Here is a 21,567-nt window from a genome sequence, read left to right as displayed (position 1 = left end):
CTGCTTACAGCCAGTGGTAGTTTAAGCGTTTCACATATTTTTATTTCTGTATTTAAGTTCAACAATTCAGTTGCACCCAAATCTACAATAGTTTGAAAACGTGCACAAAAACATGTTTCTTCATCCTGCAAAGAATAATACAAAATAAAAATCTGACCCAGGCAAAGGAGGAAACTAGTGTTAGTTATATAATCTCCCTTCTAGTTATTTTAAATTAATACCTCAAGTCTGATCATATAAAGACCCACAAGTCTTTTTGGGGAATTTTGCCCCTAGCCCACCGCAGTTAAAAAAAATATTTTCTCTATTTAAAACAAATATTCCAATGTTATTATCATTATTATTTTAGTAATTTCTGAGAAAATAAATCCATCCCTCCAGCCCATTGTCTCTGGGTTACCATGCCCCACCCACCCAACCCTATCAGAATCCAGTACACAACACTCAAATGTCCAGATAAAAAAAAAAAGAGGATGGAAACAGGAATGACAAAATAATTATACAGTAAATAAGAGGTGACACAGAATTCAGTTAAATTCTCCTCATAGTCCCACTTTAGAGACGTTTCAATTATTTTCTGACATTTTCTTTCATTACATTTTTTTTTTTTTTTTAAAGAGTACATCATTTACACCCCACGTATACCCATTGCCCACAATGCCTCATTCTGGAAGTTCAGCTTTAAAGAATGTCAAATATCAGTGAATTCTAACACGAGGACTGGTGTGTATTAAATAAAAAATAAATACAGATAAAAATGAATCAAATGCAGGGGAAAAAACAGTCCATCTAGTATGTTATTATTGGGTATTCTTTTTAAAAACATTTTGTAAGAAAAATCTGACAAAATATTATGCTTTTTCAGATTTCTCCCATTTCAAAACAGAACATCAAAAAATTACCAAAGACAAAATATCTTTCAAAATAACTATTTGCAAAGGGAATTTAAAAACATAAATAAATAAAATACATTGATGTAATTACAACTGAGTATGTAGGTGTTTAACCAAAGGAAAAGAGAAAACAGTAAGTTGAAAATACTTGGTTTTTGCATTAACTTCAGTGAGGGACTCTGTAAAAAAGCAGGGGGGGGGTTACGTCAGGTGCTGATGAAGATCCTCCGTGTCAGTTGGCTGCCAGTCCAGTAGCTTCAGAGGAGAGCCTACAGCAACACAACAAACGAGGTGAATCAAAACAAAAAACGAACATTTGTATACAAGCTGCTTTCATTTCCCAGTCATACTAGTCTAGTCCTCTTATTTTGAACCATGACATATCAGTAATTCCAGTGTGTCGTCCCTTACCTGGCATTGATCAGGTACTCAGCCAGGCTGATGCCGGCAGGGGAGCCGGTGATGGTAACCTGCCTGTCAGTGGAGCCCTCCACTTGGTTGGCGATCTTGATCTGAGCCCCAGACATCTGACGGATCTCATTGATCTTAGCCCCCTGACGGCCAATGATGCAGCCAATCAACTGAGGCAAGGAAGGGAAGAGGGAGCGAGTCAGAGAATACAAGACATTTCAACCACTTCAAGAGATGCAGTGCATTCAGAAAGTATTCAGACCCCTTGACTTTTTCCACATTTTGATATGTTAAAACCTTAATCTATTTTCTCATTGATCCACACACATCAGGTTTTTTTGAAATTCTTGCAAATTTATTTTTCAAAAAAATGAAACACGGAAATATCACATGTACATAAGTATTCAGACCCTTTACTCAGTAATTTGTTGAAGCACCTTTGGCAGCAATTACCGCCTCAAGTCTTCTTGGGTATAACGCTTCAAGCTTGGCACACATGTATTTTGGGAGTTTATCCCATTCTCTGCAGATCCTCTCAAGCTCTGTCAGGCTGGATGGGGAGCGTCACTGCACACCCATTTCTGGCCTCTACAGAGATGTTAGATCGGGTTCAAGTCCGGGCCACTTAACGACATTCAGAGACTTGTCCCAAAGCCACTCCTGTGTTGTCTTGGCTGTGTGCTCAGGGTCATTGTCGTTGTCTGAGGTCCTGAGCAGGTTTTCATCAAGGTTCTCTGTACTTTGCGTCATTCATCTTCGCTTCGATCCTGACTAGTCTCCCAGTCCATGCCGGTGAAAAACATCCCCACAGCATGATGCTGCCAACACTGTGCTTCACCATAGGGATGGTGCCAGGTTTCCTCCAGATGTGATGCTTGGCAGTCAGGCCAAAGAGTTCAATCTTGGTTTCATCAGACCAGATAATCTTGTTTCTCATGGTCAGTCCTTAGGTGCCTTTTGGCAAACTCCAAGCAGGCTGTGATGTGCCTTTTACTAAAGTGTGGCTTCCGTCTGGCCACTCAAACATAAAAGGCCTGATTGGTGGAGTGCTGTAGAGATTGGGCTCTTCTGGATGGTTCTCCCATCTCCACAGAGAAACTCTGGAGCTCTGTCAGAGTGACCATCGGGTTCTTGGTGGTTCCAAACTTCTTCCATTTAAGAATGATGGAGGCCATTGTGTTCTTGGGGACATTCAATGCTGCAGACATTTTTTGGTACATTTTCCCCGGACCTGTGCTTCGACACAATCCTGTCTCGGAGCTCTACGGACAATTCCTTAGACCTCATGGCTTGGTCTTTGCTCTGACATACACTGTCAACTGTCAAGGATATTATATAGACAGGTGTGTGCCTCTCCAAATCATGTCCAATCAATTTAATTTACCACAGGTGGACTCCAATCAAGTCGTAGAAACATCAAGGATGATCAATGGAAACAGGATGCACCGGAGCTCAATTTCAAGTCTCATAGCAAAGGGTCCAAATAGTTATGTAAATAAGTAATGTTTTTTCTTTTGAATGAATTTGCCAACATTTCTAAAAACCTGGTTCTCTCCATCATTGTGAGGTATTGTGTGGAGATTGAGGGGGAAAAATGATTTAATAAATTTTAGAATAAGGGTGTAATGTAACAAAATATGGAAAAAGTCAAAGGGGTCTGACTACCTCCCGAACACACTAAATGGAAGTTCGATTTAAATATGTTTCTGCTAAGAACACAGATCAGACCAGTATATTAGACAAATAGACCAACCAAATGGCTGAATTATTTACATTAAACTTCAGCTGAAGTAACGAGAACAGGTGAGAGAATTCAAGGGTGGATGGGGACACTTACATCATTTGGAATGGTCAGCTCATGGGAACTAGTTTGTGCAGAAGAATCCATCCCAGCTAAAGAGAGAAAAACACTCAGTACCTACAAAGCAAACTTTGCACACAATGCACCGTATAAACAAATAACATGTCAATCAAATGCTTCCTGTCTCCATCCTTCCTCTGTGACCTACCTTGGAAACCCTGGTTGTTGGGAGCGATGGGGAAAGGGCTCTGCTGCATGGCCAGCTGGTGGAGTTTGGTAAGCTTTGGAGAGAGAGATGGAAGGAAGAGCGAAAGATGGAAAGAGATGGAGGGGGGGGGGGGTGAAAGGAGACAGACAGACATCATAAGTCAGGAGACAGAGGGCTATGATCAGCACAAATATATATACACACACACACACACACACCAAAAGATTGTAGAAAATTGTAAAAATAAAAACGTGTGTACATTGTAGAATAAGTGAATACATCAAAACTATGAAATAACATATGGAATCATGTAGTATCAAAGTGTTAAATCAAAATATATTTAAGAGATTCTTCAAAGTATCCACCCTTTGCATTGATGACAGCTTTAAAAAAAAATATATATATAATTTAAACCTTTATTTAACTAGTTGTGGACGGAATTGCAGAACCTCTACATGAGACCTGGACGGAATATGAGGACAAAGTGAGGGAAATTATCTTGGAGAAATTGAAGATGGACCACAGGAAGATTGAGGTGAAGCTGGAAAACCCACCACCTACCCAGGTGACAGGACCAGGATAGTGGTCAAGTTCCTAAGGTTCAAGGACAAGGTAGCGGTTCTGGAAAGAGCCAAGAACTCGAGGAACGTACATCTTCCTCAACAAGGACTATCCTGAAGCTGTATGCCAGAAGAGGAAAGAACTGATCCCAACCATGAAAGCTGCCAGAGCACGTGGGGACATTGGTTACATCCACTATGACAGGCTCATTATCTACCCTCCCAAAAGCCTGGAAGGCATGAGAGCTAAGCCTATGGGTTTGTAGCATCAACCCCACAGCACACACACAATTGATTAATGGACTGCTGAATGTATATTGTTTATCTTTGTTTGCTATTTTCCATATTATGTCTCTCTGATAAGCTACCCAGAGAAAAGCTGAAAATAGCACATATTGATATATATAGCCTCAGAAACGATGTTCATGAAATCAATAACTTGCTAAAGTCAGATAAGAGCCATATATTAGCAATTACTGACTTACTTAGATGATTAATTTGAAGATACAGCAGTAGCAATACAAGGATATAACATCTATAGAAGAGACAGGAATGCTTTTGGGAGAGATGGCTCTGAATATATCCAGCAACACATCTCTGTAATGCTTAGAGAAGATCTTATCTTGTGTTATTGAAGTTGTGCCAAATGAACCTGCAACCACATCTAAAGCCTTTTCTTTGGGGGTGTTTCTATAGGCCACCAAGTGCTAAGTCAGTATCTAAATAATATGTATGAAATGGTTGATAGTGTATGTGATGTAAACAGAGGTCTACTTTCTTGGGGACCTGAATATTGAATGGTTTTCATCAAGCTGTCAAACCAGAGCCTGTAATCTGGCTCATGTTATTAAATCAACCTACCAGGGTGTTTAAACACTACAGGAACAAGCTCATCCACATGTATCGATCACATTATTTGCTAATACTGCGCTATTCGTACCCATTGGATGCAGAGATCACAATATAGTGGCTATATCCAGGAAAGCCAAAGTTCCAAAAGCTGGGCCTAAAATCTAGTATAAGAGATCTTACAAAATATTTTGCTGTGACTCATGTGGATGTTATATTTGTTGGTCTGATGTGATTAATAAGGAGCATCCATACACTGCACTTAAGCAATTTCAGAAATTCATCCTTTCAATTATTGATAAACATGCACCTGTTAAGAAACGGACTGTTAGAACTGTTAAGGCGCCATGGAATGATGAGGAATTTAAAAACTGTATGGTTGAAAGAGATGGGGCAAAAGGAGTGGCTAATAAGTCTGGCTGCACATCTGACTGGCAGACTTAAATCAAATTGAGAAATCACATGACTAAACTCAACAAAAAGAAAAAAAAATATTATGAATCCAATATCAATGATATAAAGGATGGAAAAAACTTGAGTACTTCAAAATGAAATTATGTGCAGAAACATCTTTCATAGAATCAGATGGCTTATTCAACACAAAACCATTTGATGTTTACCAATTATTTGAATAATTATTTAATTGGCAAAGTGGGCAAACTTATGCAGGAAATGGCAACAATGAACAGTGAGCCATCGTATTCATGCATAACATTTTTTTTTTTTAACATAGCAAGTGTGAATTTTATCAAGTTAATTTGGGAGAGAGATTTTTGTGTGTTATCATCAATCAATAATGACAATAATCGATCAATCCTGGCATTGAGGCAGCAGGGTAGCCTAGTGGTTAGAGCTTTGGACTAGTAACCGAAAGGTTGCAAGTTCAAATCCCCGAGCTGACAAGGTACAAATCTGTCGTTCTGCCCCTGAACAGGCAAGTTAACCCACTGTTCCTAGGCCGTCATTGAAAATAAGAATTTGTTCTTAACTGACTTGCCTAGTAAAATAAAAGGTAAAAGAAAAATGGACAACTCCGGTGGAAAGCTACAGATGATGTTAGCGGACTCTATAGCCACTCCCATCTGTCATATTTTTAATCTGAGCCTAGAGGAATGTCTTTGTCCTCAGGCCTGGAGGGAAGCCAAAGTAATTCTGCTCAAGATTGGTAAAGGGCCTTCACTGGTTCTAACAGCAGACCTATCAGCATGCTGCCAGCTCTTGGATTTTTTTTGTTGTTGACCAAATACAATGATATTTCTCTAAACAAATTATCAAACTTTTAGCATGCTTATAGAGAAGGGCACTTAAGATGAACTGCACTGACACAAATGACTCATGATTGGTTGAAAGAAACTGATACTAAGATTGTTGGAGCTGTACTGTTAGATTTCAGTGCAGCTTTGATATTGACCATAACCTGTTGAGAAAACTTGTGTTATGGCTTTTCAACCTCCGCGCTAAATCCACGATATGGCAATCTAATAGATCTCAAAGGGTTTTCTTTAATGGAAGCTTCTCTAATGTCAAACACGTAAAGTGTGGCGTACTGCAGGGCAGCTCTTTAGGCCCTCTACTCTTTTATATTTTTGGCTAAGAGGAGGAGACTGACTGCATCACTTATGTTAATAAGAAACTATATAAAAAGAGACTGCCGACGTCATTTCCTGTCACAACTTGTGGACTTGTTTACGTGCTGCTGTGTGTTTTGTTGCCAGTGTTACTTTGCTACCTGCCAACTTTACTTTTTTATTTATTACCGTTTTATATCCCCCCCTCCCCGGCTAAACTTTTTATTTTTACCTGGATGCTTTATCTTGGCATGGTTCTACAGGACCTCCACCAGCCGAAGCTAAGTACAGATAGTAGTATAAATCCCCTCGCACAGTCCCTGCAGCCGGGAAATTTTCTCATGGCTTCTGGAAGGAAATGCTGTAGGAATGATCAATCAGTTCTCGCCATTAAGCAGCGTTCTCTGGTCTCTCCTCCACCCATTACGGGGTCTGAGACACCGAAGCCTTCCACCATTAGCTCTGACAAATTGAAAACCTTAGTCATTGGGGACGCCATTACCCGCAGTATTAGACTTCAAAATAATTATCCAGCGATCATACACTGCTTATCAGGGGTCAGGGCTACCGACATTAAGGCTAATCTGAAGATGGTGCTGGCTAAAGGCTAAAACTGGCGAGTGTAGAGAGTATAGGAATATTGTTATCCACATCGGCACCAACGAAGTTAGGATGAAACCGTCTGAAGGTCACCAAGGGCAACATTGCCTCAGTTTGTAAATCAGCTAAAAAGATGTTGAGATCGAGTAATTGTCTCTGGCCCCCTCCCAGTTTGTGGAGAGTGATGAGCTCTCCAGCAGTCTCAACTCAATCGCTGGTTGAAAACAGTTTTCTGCCCCTCTCAAAAGAGCCAATCATCTACAAATTCTCCCTCTTTCTGGAACTCAGGACCAAGCCTGGCCCGCTGAGGAGTGACGGACCCCATCCAAGCTGGATGTGTGCTCTCATCTTATCTATGAACCTAGACAGGGCTCTAACTTCACAATGAGCTAGCCAGCCTGCCAGCTTAGTGGAGTCTACCACTAGCACAGTCAGTGTAGTCAGCTCAACTATCCCCATTGAGACTGTGTCAGTGCCTCGATCTAGGTTGGGCAAAACTAAACATGGCAGTGTTCGTTTTAGCAATCTCACTGGAATAAAGACCTCAATTCCTGTCTTTATTGAAAGAAATTGTGATCTCTCACATCTCAAAATAGGGGTACTTAATGTTAGATCCCTCACTTCCAAGGCAGTTATAGTCAATTAACTATTAACAATCTTGATGTGATTGGCCTGACTGAAACATGGCTTAAGCCTGATGAATTTACTGTGTTAAATGAGGCCTCTTCTCCTGGTTACAATAGTGACCATATCTCCCACCTATCCGCAAAGGCAGAGGTGTTGCTAACATTTACGATTCCAAATTTCAATTCACACATAAAAAAAAGGGGGGGGGGGGGGGAACGTCTTTGAGCTTCTAGTCATGAAATCTATGCAGCCTACTCAATCACTTTTTATAGCTACTGTTTACAGGCCTCCTGGGCCGTATACAGCGTTCCTCACTGAGATCCTAATCGGACCTTGTCGTCATGGCAGATAATATTCAAATTTTTGGTGACTTTAATATTCACATGGAAAAGTCCACAGACCCACTCCAAAAGGCTTTCGGAGCCATCATCGACTAAGTGAGTTTTGTCCAACATGTCTCCGGACCTACTCCATGCCAGTCATACTGTGGACCTAGTTTTGTCCCGTGGAATAAATGTTGTGGATCTAAATGTTTTTCCTCATAATCCTAGACTAGCGGACCACCAATTTCTTACGTTTGCAATCACAACAAATAATCTGCTCAGACGCCAACCAAGGATCATCAAAAGCCGTGCTATAAAATCTTAGACAACTCAAAGATTCCTAGATGCCCTTCCAAACTCCCTCCACCTACCCAAGGACATCAGAGTACAACAATCGGTTAACCATCTGAGGAACTTAATTTAACCTTCCATAATACTCTAGATGCAGTCACACCCATAAAACATTTGTCATAAGAAACTAGCTCCCTGGTATACAGAAAATACCCGAGCCCTGAAGCATGCTTCAAGAAAATTGGAACGGAAATGGAGCTACACCAAACTAAGTCTTCTGATTAGATTGGAAAGACAGTACCGTGCAGTATGGAAGAGCCCTCACTGCTGCTCGATCATTATTTTTCCAACTTAATTTAGGAGAATAAGAACAATCATACATTTATTTTTGATACTGTTGCAAAGCTAACTAAAAAGCAGCATTCCCCAAGAGAGGATAGCTTTCACTTCAGCAGCGATAAATTCATAAAGTTCTTTGACGAAAAGATCATGCTCATTAGAAAGCAAATTACGGACTCCTCTTTAAATCTGCATATTTTTCCAAAGCTCAGTTGTCCGGAGTCTGCACAACACTGCCAGGACCTAGGCTCAAGGGAGACACTCAAGTTTCTTAATACAGTAGTATATCTCTTGACACATTGATGAAAATAGTCATGGCCTCTAAACCATCATGCTGCATACTGGACCCTACTCCAACTAAACTCACTAAAGAGCTGCTTCCTGTTCTTTGCCCTCATATGTTGAACATAAAACAGCTCCCCATCCACTGGATGTGTACCAAACTCACTAAAAAGTGGCAGTAATAAAGCCTCTCTTGAAAAAGCCAAACCTTGAACCAGAAAATATATATTTTTAAAAACTTTGGCAAAAAAAAAGAAAATGTACAAAATTTTTAATTTATATCAAATCTCCCATTGCGCTCATTAAAAAAAAAAAAAAAAGCTGTTGCACAGCAACTCACTGCCTTCCTGAAGACTAACAATGTATACAAAATGCTTCAGTCTGTTTTTAGACCCCATCATAGCACTGAGACTGTACTTGCTTTTGATACTATCGAGCACCACATTCTTTTGGAGAGATTGGAAACCCAAATTGGTCTACACGGACAAGTTCTGGCATGGTTTAGATTTTATCTGTCGGAAAGATATCAGTTTGTCTCTGGATGGTTTGTCCTCTGACAATTCAACTATAAAATGTCGGTGTTCCTCAAGGTTTCAGTTTTAGGACCTCTTGTTTTCACTATATATATATATATATATATATATATATATATATATATATATATATATATTTTTTTTTACCTCTGGGTGATGCCATTCGGAAACAATGTTAACTTTCACTGCTATGAGGACCATACACAGGTGTACATTTCAATGAAACATGGCGAAGTCCCAAAATTGCCCTCCCTGGAAGCCTGTGTTTCAGACATAAGGAAGTGGATGGCGACAAATGTTTTACTTATAAACTCGGACAAAACAGAGATGCTAGTTCTAGGTCCCAAGAAACAAAAGAGATCTTCTGTTGGATCTGACAATCTTGATGGTTGTACAGTTGTCTCAAATAAAACTGTAAAGGACCTCGGTGTGTCGGAACCCTGATCTCGCTTTTGACGAACATATCAAGGACAGCTTTTTTCCATCTACGTAACATTGCAAAAATCAGAAACTTTGTCCAAAAATTATGCCGAAAAATTAATCCATGCTTTTGTCACTTCTAGATTATACTACTGCAATGCTCTACTTTCCAGCTACCCGGATAAAGCACTAAATAAACATGACTAGAAGCAAAAAATGTGATCATATTACTCCAGCGCTAGCCTCTCTACACTAGTTTCCCTAGCGCCGATTTCAAGGTTTTACTGCTAACCTACAAAGCATTACATGGGCTTGCTCCTATCCATGTTTCCGATTAGGTCTTGCCGTACGTACCTACCCCTATGCTACGGTCACAAGATGCAGGCCTCCTTATTGTCCCTAGAATTTCTAAGCAAACAGCTGGAGGCAGGGCTTTCTCCTATAGAGCCCTTTATTGAAGACTCATCTCTTCAGGGTCCTATGATTGAGTGTAGTCTGAGCCAGGGGTATGAAAGTGAACAGAAAGACACTGGAGCAACGAACCACCCTTGCTGTCTCTGCCTGGCCAATTCCCCTCTCTCCACTGGGATTCTCTGCCTATAACCCTATTACGGGGGCTGAGTCACTGACTTACTGGTGCTCACCCATGCCGTCCCCAGCAGAGGTGCGTCACTTGAGTGGGTTGAGCCTCTGACGTGATCTTCCCGTCAGGGTTGGCACCCCCCTCAGGTTCGTGCCGTGGGGGAGATCTTCGTGGTCTATACTCTTCCTTGTAAGTTGGTGGCTGAAGATATCCCTCTAGTGGTGTGGGGGCTGTGTTTCGGCAAAGTGGGCGGGGTTATATCCTGCCTCCCGACCCCTCCGGTCTCAGCCTCCAGTAATTATGCTGCAATAGTTTGTGTCGGGAGGCTAGGGTCAGTCTGTTATATCTGGAGTATTTCTCCTGCCTTATCCGGTGTCATGTGTAAATTTAAGTATGTTTCCTCTAATTCTCGCTCTTCTCTCAGAGGACCTGAGCCCTAGGACCATGCCTCAGGACCACCTTGCCTGATGACTCCTTGCTGTCCCCAGTCCACCTTGTCGTACTGCTGCTCCAGTGTCAACTGTTCTGCCTGCGGCTATGGAACCCTGACCTGTACACAGGACGTGCTACCTTATCCTGGACCTGCTGTTTTCAACTCTCTTTTTACCGCACCTGCTATCTCTAACTCAATGATCGGCTATGAAAACCCAACTGACATTTACTCCGGAGTTGCTGATCTGTTGCACCCTCTACAACCACTGTGATTATTATTATTTGACCCTGCTGGTCATCTATGAATGTTTGAACACTGTGGCCATGTACTGTTCTAATCTCCACCCGGCACAGCCAGAAGTGGACTGCCCACCCCTCAGAGCCTGGTTCCTCTAGGTTTCTTCCTAGGTTCCTGCCTTTCTAGGGAGTTTTTCCTAGCCACCATGCTTCTACATCTGCTTTGCTTGCTGTTTGGGGTTTTAGGCTGGGTTTCTGTTAGTGATGCACTGATATGACATTTTTTGGCCAATATCCAATATTTTCCTTGACAAAAAAACCCTGATACCGATAACCGATATTTCAAATTTTAGCAGCCTTTTAAGCATTCTAGTACAGGTAAATAGTTACACACAGACACAGCGGTCTAAGGCACTGTATCTCAGGGTAAGAGGCATCACTAGTCTAGACTGTAATAATAACAACATCCGGCCGCGATTGGGAGTCCCATAGGGTGGCGCACAATTGGCCCAGCATTGTTCGGGCCGTCATTGTAAATAAGAATGTGTTCTTAACTGACTTACCTAGTTAAAAAAAGGTTACACACAAAAAAAGTTATTTTGTTGGCATTTACCCATGTCCCCGTTACCAATAAAACTTAATCAAAACGTATTTATTTCACTTACTTGCTGTGCTGTTTTGTTCATTTGTCCAGTCGTTTCATTCTCAACCAGGATTTCTATGGAACGCCGTTTGGGTCTTTGAGTGTCAAAAATGATACACGTCAAATAACCTGTTTCAGTAGCTATAATTAGCTAGCTTACTATAGCTAGGTGTCATCTAAAATAACCCTAATGTATAAGAGAGTTCTTATTTGATTAATGGTGGTCAGACCCATCAATGTGAAGCTAGCCACAATAGTGGACTTTGCGGTTAGCCTTCAAAATAAAAGTATAGCATAATTCTACTATTTGTATTAATTTGCATCACTCAATGACATACTTTAAATTTGAAGGCAAACCGTAAATTCCACGATTGTGCCTAATCCTTATTGTGGCTAGCTTCACAACACATTACCCGCTCCGGTTGAGCCTCACTAGCCAGATGAAGCTACCTGGCTACTTATAAAGTTAGCTTTGGGCAACAGGGTTATTCCTTATTTATTTTATTTTTTTATTTCTACTTTGCACATTCTTCCATTGCAAAACTACCATTCCAGTATTTTACTTGCTATATTGTATTTACTTTGCCATCATGGCCTTTTTTGCCTTTACCTCCCTTCTCACCTCATTTGCTCACATTGTATATAGACTTGTTTATACTGCATTATTGACTGTATGTTTGTTTTTACTCCATGTGTAACTCTGTGTCGTTTTATCTGTCGAACTGCTTTGCTTTATCTTGGCCAGGTCGCAATTGTAAATGAGAACTTGTTCTCAACTTGCCTACCTGGTTAAATAAAGGTAAAATAAATAAATAAATAAATAAATAAAAAGTAGCTGGCTAGCGTTCCATAGTATGTATGTCGTGAATCTAATAGCAGTGACACGATTACTGTGTAACATCGGAAAAATAGCACACTTGGTAGTGTTAACCGGTGCTCGACCAGTCGGCGAAAGCCAACATCAGCCACAACAGAGAACGGTTGATTGTCAAGGGTAATGAATTCCATTATCTTGGCTTTAATGGATTGCCTTGGAGTTGTCTCGCTAAAATTTTGACTTGTTGACTGCTTGATCCACACAGCAGACATTGTGGGCTAGTTTAGGAATGCTGTGTTGCACGTATAGTGCAACATTTTACGTGGCGTCATTACATCATGTATCTTCGTTATATAGGTATGCACGTAAGCTTTGACATCGTTTTGCACATCGGTCGTTAAACTAGACATCGGCAGATACCGATATTGGCATTTTTAGCTAATGTCGGCTGATTACGATATGTTCACCGATATATCGTGCATCCCTAGTTTCTGTATAGCACTTTGAGTCATCTGCTGATGTAAAAAAGGGCTTTAAATAAGTTTAATTGATTGATTAAATCCCAAATTGATTGCATAGTCAACATACACAAAGCTCTGACATACGGTACACACTTATCCCTGGTGGCATGTCTGGTGGGGTATTTTCACAGTCCCCAAATCCATAACAAATTCAAGAAAGTGTACAGTATTATATAGATCCATTATTGCATGGAACTCTGTTCTATTTCATAATGTTAAAATGAACAGCAAACCTGGATTTAAAAAAACAAACATAACGCAACGCCTCTCCCCTATTTGACCTAGATCGTTTGTGTGTATGTATTGATGTAGGCTACGAGTGCCTTTTTTTAAATTGATGCTGTTCTGTCCATTAATGTTCTGTATTATGACATGTTTTGTGTGGACACCAGGAAGAGTAGCTGATGCTTTTGCAACAGCTAATGAGGATCCTAATAAAATACCTACAAAATAAATGTAAAAAAAAAAAAAATCTGTCAACACCGATAAATTATTGCCGAAGATTTAACACTACGAAATATCTGCAGAAAACTTTGGCTATGAAATTATCGTCTGATACTGGAAGGATTTTAGGCCATTGTCAGCCGATACCATAGGCTGAAATATCATGCATCCTACATATTATAGAATGTTGGCCTCTTTAATTTAATTCTCTCCAATTGTGATCCAATTATCGAAGGTAGAGTCATGCATCCTCTGAAACATGACCCGCCAAACCACGCTCCTTAACACCCACCCGTTTAACCTGGAAACCAGCTGTACCAATGTGTCAGAGGAAACATCGTTCAACTACGATCGGAAGTCAGCTTGCAGGCGCCCGGCCGCCTCAAGGAGTCGCTAGAACGCGACGAACCAAGTAAAGTCCCCCTGGACAAACCCTCCCCTAACCCCGGCGACGCTGGGCCAATTGTGCGCCGCCCTATTGGACTCCTGGTCACGGCCAGTGAACGAACCCGGTTCTGTAGTGACACCTCAAGCACTGCGAAGCAGTGCCTTAAACCACTGCACCACTCAGGAGGCCAGAATGCGGGGCTTCTGAGCAATTACTTTACTATGTGCTGTCAATTTTTTATAATTACCATACATGCAGCAACTCAACACAATGGATTGATTGACAGTAGAAGACTAGCATAGGATCACAATAAAGCCAATGAGTCAAAGCCTAAATTCAGAATTCCTATCAAACATAATTGGTGTGCAGAGAAACTAAACAATACACACGGCAACAAAGTCATTGAAACAGCCAACTGTGTTAGAACTACAATTAGGCCTTAGCATTGCATCATTGCAGTGCAACAATTGAAACACAAAATGGAACTTGGGTGCTTAGGGGGGAGGGACAAAAAGTACAGCATGTAATAGAGGGTGGATGCCATGGCTACCCAGGAGGGTTGACTGTATGTGTAGATATATGGGCTCACTTACAGAATGACCTTCACTTACGTCAGGCTGTGGAATGGCGTGCTGTCCTTGGACAGCGTATGCCTGCAATGAGAGAATAGCACTTAGGAGGGCGCAACGGAAACAGAAACAAAGTGCATGCACATGCATACACACCAAGTGAATGTACAGACAAACACGCAAATATATAGGCTGTAGTACACTGGGGACCTATGACCTTGGATGTCTGGAATGAGAAAAATGTTATGGGGTAATTCATACATCAACACACATCATAAGTAGTCACTCCCCCATGGATTTATTTTCTTAAAAATGCTTTATTGTAATTGGTCATTTAACTGCATAAAGTATTCCATAATGTTAAAGTGAAGAGAAATCTTTAACAATAAAAAATATAATAACTAAAATAGTAATTTAGGCATTTCTAAATATAGTGAACTAAAATATCAGCGAAACATGAAGTGTTGGTCCCATGTTTCATAATAATGAAAGAGCCCAGAAACTTTCCATTCACACAAAAATATTTCTTGCAAATGGTGCTCACAAATTTCTTTACACCCTTGTTAGTGAGCATTTCTCCATTGCCAAGACTATCCATCAACCTGACAGGTGTGGCAAATCAAGAAGCCGATTAAACAGCATAATTACACAGGTGCACCTTGTGCTGGGTTCAATAAAAGGCCACTAAAATGTATAGTTGTCACACAACGCCACAGATGTCTCAAGTTCTGAGGGACCGTGCAATTGGCATGCTAACTGCATGAATGTCCACCAGAGCTGCTGCCAATGGAACTTGGCAACTACCGCCTCCGTCGATTTAGAGAATTTGGCAGCACGTCCAACCAGCCTCATAACCGCAGACCAAGTCTATGCCGTCTTGTGGGTGAGCGGTTTGCTGATGTCAACGCTGTGAACAGAGTGCCCCATGGTGGCAGTGGGGTTATGGTATGGGCAGGCAGGCAGGCATAAGCTACGGACAATCAACAATTGCATTTTATTGATGGCACACAGATACCGTGCCTAGATCCTGAGGCGCATTGTCATGCCATTCAGCCGCAACCATCACCTGATGTTTCAACATTATAATGCATTATGTCGTAAGTATCAACTTTATGCGAAGGAGATGTGTTGAGCTGCATAAGGCAAATGGTCACAAGATCCTGACTGGTTTCTGATCCACACCCTACCTTTTTATTAAGACATATGTGACTAACAGATGCATATATGTATTCCCAGTCATGAGAAATCCATAGATTAGGGCCTAATTCGTTCATTTCAATTGACTGATTTTCTTAAATGAACTGTAACATTGTAAAAAATACAATTGTTGCATTTATATTTTTGTTCAGTATAGTTCAAGAGTAAAAATGTGACTTAACAAATCACGTAAGTTACATGGACTCACCCTGTATGAAATAGGGGTTGAATAACTACCCCTTCCATTTGGAAAGTATTCAGACCCCTTGACCTTTTCCACATTGTTACGTTACAGATTTATTTTAAAATGGATTAAATAATATTTTTCCCCCTCAGCAATCTACATACAATAGCCCATAATGAAAAAGCAAAAACAGGGTTTTAGAATTTACATATATATATATATTTTGTTATACCTTACATACATTAGTATACAGACCCTTTGCTATAAGACTCGAAATTGAGCTCAGGTGCATCCGATTTCCATTAATCAATCTTGAGATGTTTCTACAACTATTGGATGTCCACCTGTGGTAAATTAAATGTATTGGACATGTCTATATAAAGTTTCCACAGTTGACAGTGCATGTCAGAGCAAAAACCAAGTCGAATGAACTGTCCATGGAGCTCCGAGACAGGATTGTGTCAAGGCACAGATTTGGTGAAGGGCACCAAAACATTTCTGCAGCATTGATGGTCCTCAAGAACACAGTGGCCTCCATCATTCTTAAATGGAAGAAGTTTGGAACCACCAATACTCTTCCTAGAGCTGGCCACCTGGCAAAAATTAGAAATCTGGGGAGAAGGGCATTGGGTCAGGGAGGTGACCAAGAACCCCCGATGGTCACTGACAGAGCTCCACTGTGGAGACGGGGGAACCTTCCAGAAAGAGAACCATTTCTGCAGCACTCCACCAATCAGGCCTTTATGGTAGAGTGGCCAGACGGAAGCCACTCCTCAGTAAAAGGCACATGACAGCCCGCTTGGAGTGTGACATATCAAGAAGCTGATTAAACAGCATGATCATTACACATCAATTAGGCTTAAGTGCCTTGCTCAATAGCACACATTTTTGTCGGCGACCTTTCAGTTACTGGCCCAACACTAACCGCTAGCCTACCTTCCACCCAAATCCAACACGTCACTGCAGTGTTGTGGGTATGCTTGACATCAGCAAAGGCTGGGGAGTTTCAGGATAAAAATAACCGGGAAGGAGCTAAGCAGAGCCAAAATCCTAGAGGAAAACATGCTTCAGTCTGCTTTACACCAGACACTGGGAAAATAACTCCCCTTTCAGCAGGACAATAACCTACAACACAAGGTCAAATCTACACTAGAGTTACTTATCAAGAAGTCAGCAAATGTTCTTGAGTGGCCAAGTTACAGTTCTGACTTAAATCTACTTGAAAATATATGACTAGACTTGGAAAATTGCTGTCCAGCCATGATCCCCAACAATGACAGCTTTTGAAAAGAATAACAGGCAAATATTGCTAAATCCAGGTGTGCAAAGTATTTACTCAAGAAGAGTCAGCTGTAATCGCTGCCAAAGGTGTTTCTAACATTCATTGTTGACTCAGGGGGGCGAATACTTATCTAAATCATGGTTTATTAGGGTCTTATTTTTCATTCATCAAAAAAATATATAAATTTTTCTTCAATTTGACAGAGTATTTTGTGTAGATCGTTGACAAAACATGACAATTGAAATCCATTTTAATCCCACTTTGTAACAAAATGTGAATGAATACAAAAGGGGGTGAATACTTATGACAGGCACTGTATACACACACAAAGAACACATTACACACAAAACAATGATATGGTCATGCGGGGAATGCATATGCACCCTCCAGCTGGCATTCAACCCATCTGTCAGCTCAGCTACTCTACAATTACTTGAGGAGATTTCTAACATAGAAACGCTGGCCAATCGGCAATGGTGCTGACATCTGCACAGTGCAGAATTATACTACTTAAATGTAGTAACACAGTCCTAAAGATGCAGTGGTATTCAACTTCCCTAAAACAAATGACAATGCTATAATTTTAGAAGGGAAACTTAATTAACAAACAACTGACATGAATTACAGACTAATTAGTTGATTAATTAGGTTGGTTTATTTACCTGACCACCTGCAAAGATAACGGGAGAGCCTGAGGGTTTGGGCCTGTAAGGGATGGTTACACCCTTAGGCGGAGACTGAGGAGAGAGAGAAACAAATACTATTAGGAACTGGAAACTATACATACACTGTAGCTATTTTGCAGGCACTTCAAATGTAGAAAAACAATGGTTATCAAATCAGGAAGCTAAGTAACATTCCTGACAATCCAAGACAAATAAGGGGTAGTGCGCCATTGTTCCCATACTACTACCTCAAGCATGACGACACAGATCTGCTTGACACACTCGATGATGGGCTGGGGGGTCCCTGCAATGGTGATGGCCCGCTCCGTGGAGTTAGGTAGCATGTCTCCTGCCACCTGCACCTGAGCTCCTGTCGACTACAGAGATACAGTTCTCTTTAAAATATCTTCAGACAATTATACTACTACAGCTAGTTCTTTGAATAAACATATTATTAAAATTTCATGTGGTGACCCAGTGCCAAAGATGCATTATTCTTAGGCGAAAATAACCCTGGTGTCAGTAAAGGTTGGATCATAGCATTCAACGACAGGTGTTTGGCAAGAATCTTCCATTCATAACTTACCTGGCCAAATGGTCAAAAAAGGTTTTTGGATGGATTTCCTAAGGGTTCATTCAAATTCGAATTGTCAATACTTCTCTTTAGAATATATCTCATGAAACCCGCAGTTGTAATGATGACTGCCTCATGTGTGGCTGTATTGTACTTACCTCTCTGATTTCCTTGATCTTGCAGCCGCCCTTGCCGATGAGCGAGCCACACTGGCTGGCAGGCACAACGATGCGCAGGGTAACTGGCGGTTTACTGGTGGCCGTGCTGTTAGTCATTGAGCTGCTGATGTCCTGTTGGGAATACAACAGTAGACACTGGTCAGGATGACGTCAGTCCAAAGACCTAGAATCTAGGTCGTATAGATGTTTTAGGATCTTCACTATGAAAATTCAGAAATTGCTACTAGTATTTTTACTCCAAAATTGTGTGGTTATGGGTGCATTCTTTCTTTACAATTTCATTTTAATACAGTTCCAGTCAGATTGAAACATTTATTTAACTAGGCAAGCCAGTTAAGAACAAATTCTTATTTACAATTACGGCCTACCCCGGGCCAACCCGGACGACGCTGGGCCAATTGTGCACAGCCCTATGGGACTCTCAAACACTACCGGATGTGATACAGCCTGGATTCAAACCAGGGACTGTAGTGACACCTCTTGCACTGAGATGCAGTGCCTTAGACTGCTGCGCCACTCGGGAGTTATACATGGCCTGTTTGAAATCTGTAGTTAGGATTCATTCGAACCTCCTCCAGCTTCTCGATGATCATGGAGAAGGCTTTAAAGATGGCGGTGGTGGGGCCTGCCAGGGTGATGATCCTCTCTGGGCAGTTCCCTTCTGAGATGTTGATACGAGCACCACTCTATACAAGACAAACAGTCACTTGTTTCTTTATTACAATGCTAAAATATTAAGACTCCATATATTTCATTTAGGAATTCAGTCATTAATTAAAGCTGTCAGTGCCAGCCTGATTTTGGTTCTAAAATTGCAATCTGTCAACCCTGAAGCATGAGTCAGAATCAGACATGGAAAATGTATAGAATTGTCTACTTCTCTCAAACTCCTTTCAACACTTCTATACAGCCTCAATGCAATGACAGACAACTCACCTCCTCTCTCATCTTCTTCACAGACTCTCCTTTCTGCAGAAAAATTACAGGAACCACAATATTTACATACACTACTGTTGCTCCCGATTGAATCGGGTTGCACAAAAACAGTCAAATTTACTGGGCCAGTGGGCAGGACAGTTGGTGATTATGACGGGGTGAATGAGAAAATATCTAAAAGAATGCATTACTAAACTGACTTTCCAAACTTGGGTCGGTTGTAGACCCAATTCCTCTCTGCTTACCTCGTCAAAATAAAAGTTCCCCACAAGTTATTACTTTTTTGTCCACATATTGCACATGTGAAGTGAGTCTACAACAGACCCACGGTTGGAAAGTGTTTTTAATAATACATCACTTTCAATATTTTGTCTGAAATCCCCCCTCTCATAATGACCAACTGTCCTGCCCACCGGCACAGTAAGTTGAAATGGATTTTGTTTAACTTCTAGCTTCACTATGGAGTGTTTTTGTGCAACCCATACAATGGGGAGCAACACTAGTGTATGTAAATATACCTACGCTGCTAAACGCAGCTAGATGTTTACACAACAGTCACAGCCATGATTGAACAGCGCAAAGCCGAACACAGTGAGAAACATCAGGAAAAAGACACTCACCTTGCCAATAATGCTTCCAACCTCCTGCAGACAAGAAAAGCAATATCACTAATCCATCTGTTTTTCATATTCACTTAATAGCTTTACTCAAGATTGAAAGAAACCTGTCTGTATTAGTTTTCCCCATTATATCCAAGTTATCCAATGTAGTATGCAAGGTTTATGCTAGTCTCTGGTGCCTCACTAAAGACAGTGGCAAGAGCTTAGGTTTATGCTGACTATTCACAGTAATGAATGAGTTTTGTGAATGGAACAACCATGGTGTAATGGTCATAACTCTATCACCCATCTCCTGTTCATACCCACCTTTCCGTGCATAAGTAGCCTAATAGTAAGGGTGACATTGAGCCCTCCTTCAACCACACTGGTGTCCATAGCTGTTGTAGTGTCTTTAGTCTAGACTGGCCAAGAAGTCAAGTATCTGGTCAAAAGTATCAGGTCTGCAAGACAAGAGGGACCAGAGAGATAAACGGCCGTGTTAAGTTACAGAGGGCAACCAACAACCAGAACTAGTTACTGTTCTATACAGAGTGTTAAACTGAAAAGAGTATAACTAGCTGCTGAATGTGTTGACCAGATGAGATGGATATAGTACCAGTCTGATGATGCCATCTCGTAAGTGAATCACGTCGATTAACTTGATTCCTTAACTACACTAAAGATTCACTGACTCCGTTCACATTGCAGTGTACAGGTTCAGATAATAATAGTAGCTAGCTAGTTAACGGCCTATTGATTAGCTAACGTAAAACAACTCTGGAAGAAACAGCCCTGTGTAGCGACGCTAACTAGACTTATTTGCTAACATTAGCTAACAGTTACCTAGCCAACTACCTTTATTTACACCTTGGAAAATACAAAAAAACACTTTAAAACAAAGTTACTGTAGTAGCTAGCTAGTAGTAACGTTTGCTAGCTAGCATTTTTTATGGATATAAACCAGAATGCTTGCTATAGTGAAAATAAAATGTCAAAGCTTCAAGTGCCTACTTGAAATGACAACGAGTTAGCTAGCTAGCAGTATGGCTAGCAGTGACATTGGCTACCTAGCTAAACTAGTTAAGAGTTGAAAAACCTACATTAATCAATTAATAAGAAACTATCCATACCTTGGGTACAGTAGTGTGGATACATCAATATTGTGCAAGCTGCATGTTCTCGTTAGGTTGTTTTTAAAACCATTAACTAGTGAAAAAAGTAAGATATCAAACGTTAACTGGCTAACTAACGTTAATCAAATCAGAATGAGCACAATGTTAGCAAACTAGCATGTGTAACGATAATCCGCAATTTTGAATGTTGCGGCCTAGGTCCTGAGACTCGTTCAGGCGCCGTTAACCCTGTCCTTCATTCCAAAGAAAATGCAGTAGTTAGGGCAGCCTTACCTGAACCGTACTGTGAGATGTGTTCAGGGGGAGGGTAGGGTATTAAGGGAAGAGGTTCGGGAGGGAATTTTAAAAGGATTCGGGGAAAAGGGAAGAGACGCTGCTGCTCGATCGGGTTCCACTCTTCTGCTCAACACAAAAGACAACAAAAGGAAAATGGTTCAACTTTCAACTTTAACCCGATCCTCCCAACGAGTTAAACCCAC

The 21,567-nt window shown here is 40.9% G+C and overlaps 1 protein-coding gene across 8 annotated transcripts; it reads right to left on the bottom strand.

Annotated features, from left to right (window-relative positions):
* Positions 1 to 14: 14 nt before the first annotated feature.
* Positions 15 to 21,566, bottom strand: LOC109869401 (poly(rC)-binding protein 2). Of its 8 annotated transcripts, none has more exons than XM_031804020.1 (14): positions 21,362 to 21,526; positions 21,086 to 21,161; positions 20,283 to 20,416; positions 19,977 to 20,000; positions 19,357 to 19,389; positions 18,990 to 19,106; positions 18,400 to 18,531; positions 17,916 to 18,044; positions 17,665 to 17,739; positions 14,364 to 14,423; positions 3,314 to 3,386; positions 3,142 to 3,197; positions 1,305 to 1,474; positions 15 to 1,162 (listed from the first exon to the last, which is right to left on the bottom strand). In XM_031804020.1, the coding sequence occupies exons 3-14, from the start codon at positions 20,349 to 20,351 to the stop codon at positions 1,126 to 1,128; spliced, it is 975 nt and encodes a 324-aa protein (XP_031659880.1). In that variant the 5' UTR covers positions 20,352 to 20,416; positions 21,086 to 21,161; positions 21,362 to 21,526; the 3' UTR covers positions 15 to 1,125. The 8 variants fall into 8 exon arrangements, with proteins under 8 accessions (XP_031659880.1, XP_020315110.1, XP_031659881.1 ...); XM_020459521.2 differs by having other exon boundaries at positions 17,913 to 18,044; positions 21,362 to 21,508; XM_031804021.1 differs by having other exon boundaries at positions 14,382 to 14,423; positions 17,913 to 18,044; positions 21,362 to 21,508.
* Position 21,567: the final 1 nt, after the last annotated feature.

The sequence above is a fragment of the Oncorhynchus kisutch genome, linkage group LG24 (genome assembly GCF_002021735.2).
Source record: "Oncorhynchus kisutch isolate 150728-3 linkage group LG24, Okis_V2, whole genome shotgun sequence".
NCBI classification, from domain to species: domain Eukaryota; kingdom Metazoa; phylum Chordata; class Actinopteri; order Salmoniformes; family Salmonidae; genus Oncorhynchus; species Oncorhynchus kisutch.
The sequence above is the reverse complement of the archived record's forward strand: the minus strand, read 5'-3'. Positions and strand labels throughout refer to the sequence as shown.

Coding starts and splice junctions, on each gene's coding strand:
- LOC109869401 (XM_020459520.2), bottom strand. CDS start 20,351: ATGGACACCAGTGTGGTTGAAGGAGGGCTCAATGTCACCCTTACTATT. Junction 19,107..19,356: donor TGAAGAAGATGAGAGAGGAG/GTGAGTTGTCTG, acceptor TGTCTTGTATAG/AGTGGTGCTCGTATCAACAT. Junction 17,740..17,912: donor GTGTCGTCATGCTTGAGGTA/GTAGTATGGGAA, acceptor CTCTCTCCTCAG/TCTCCGCCTAAGGGTGTAAC.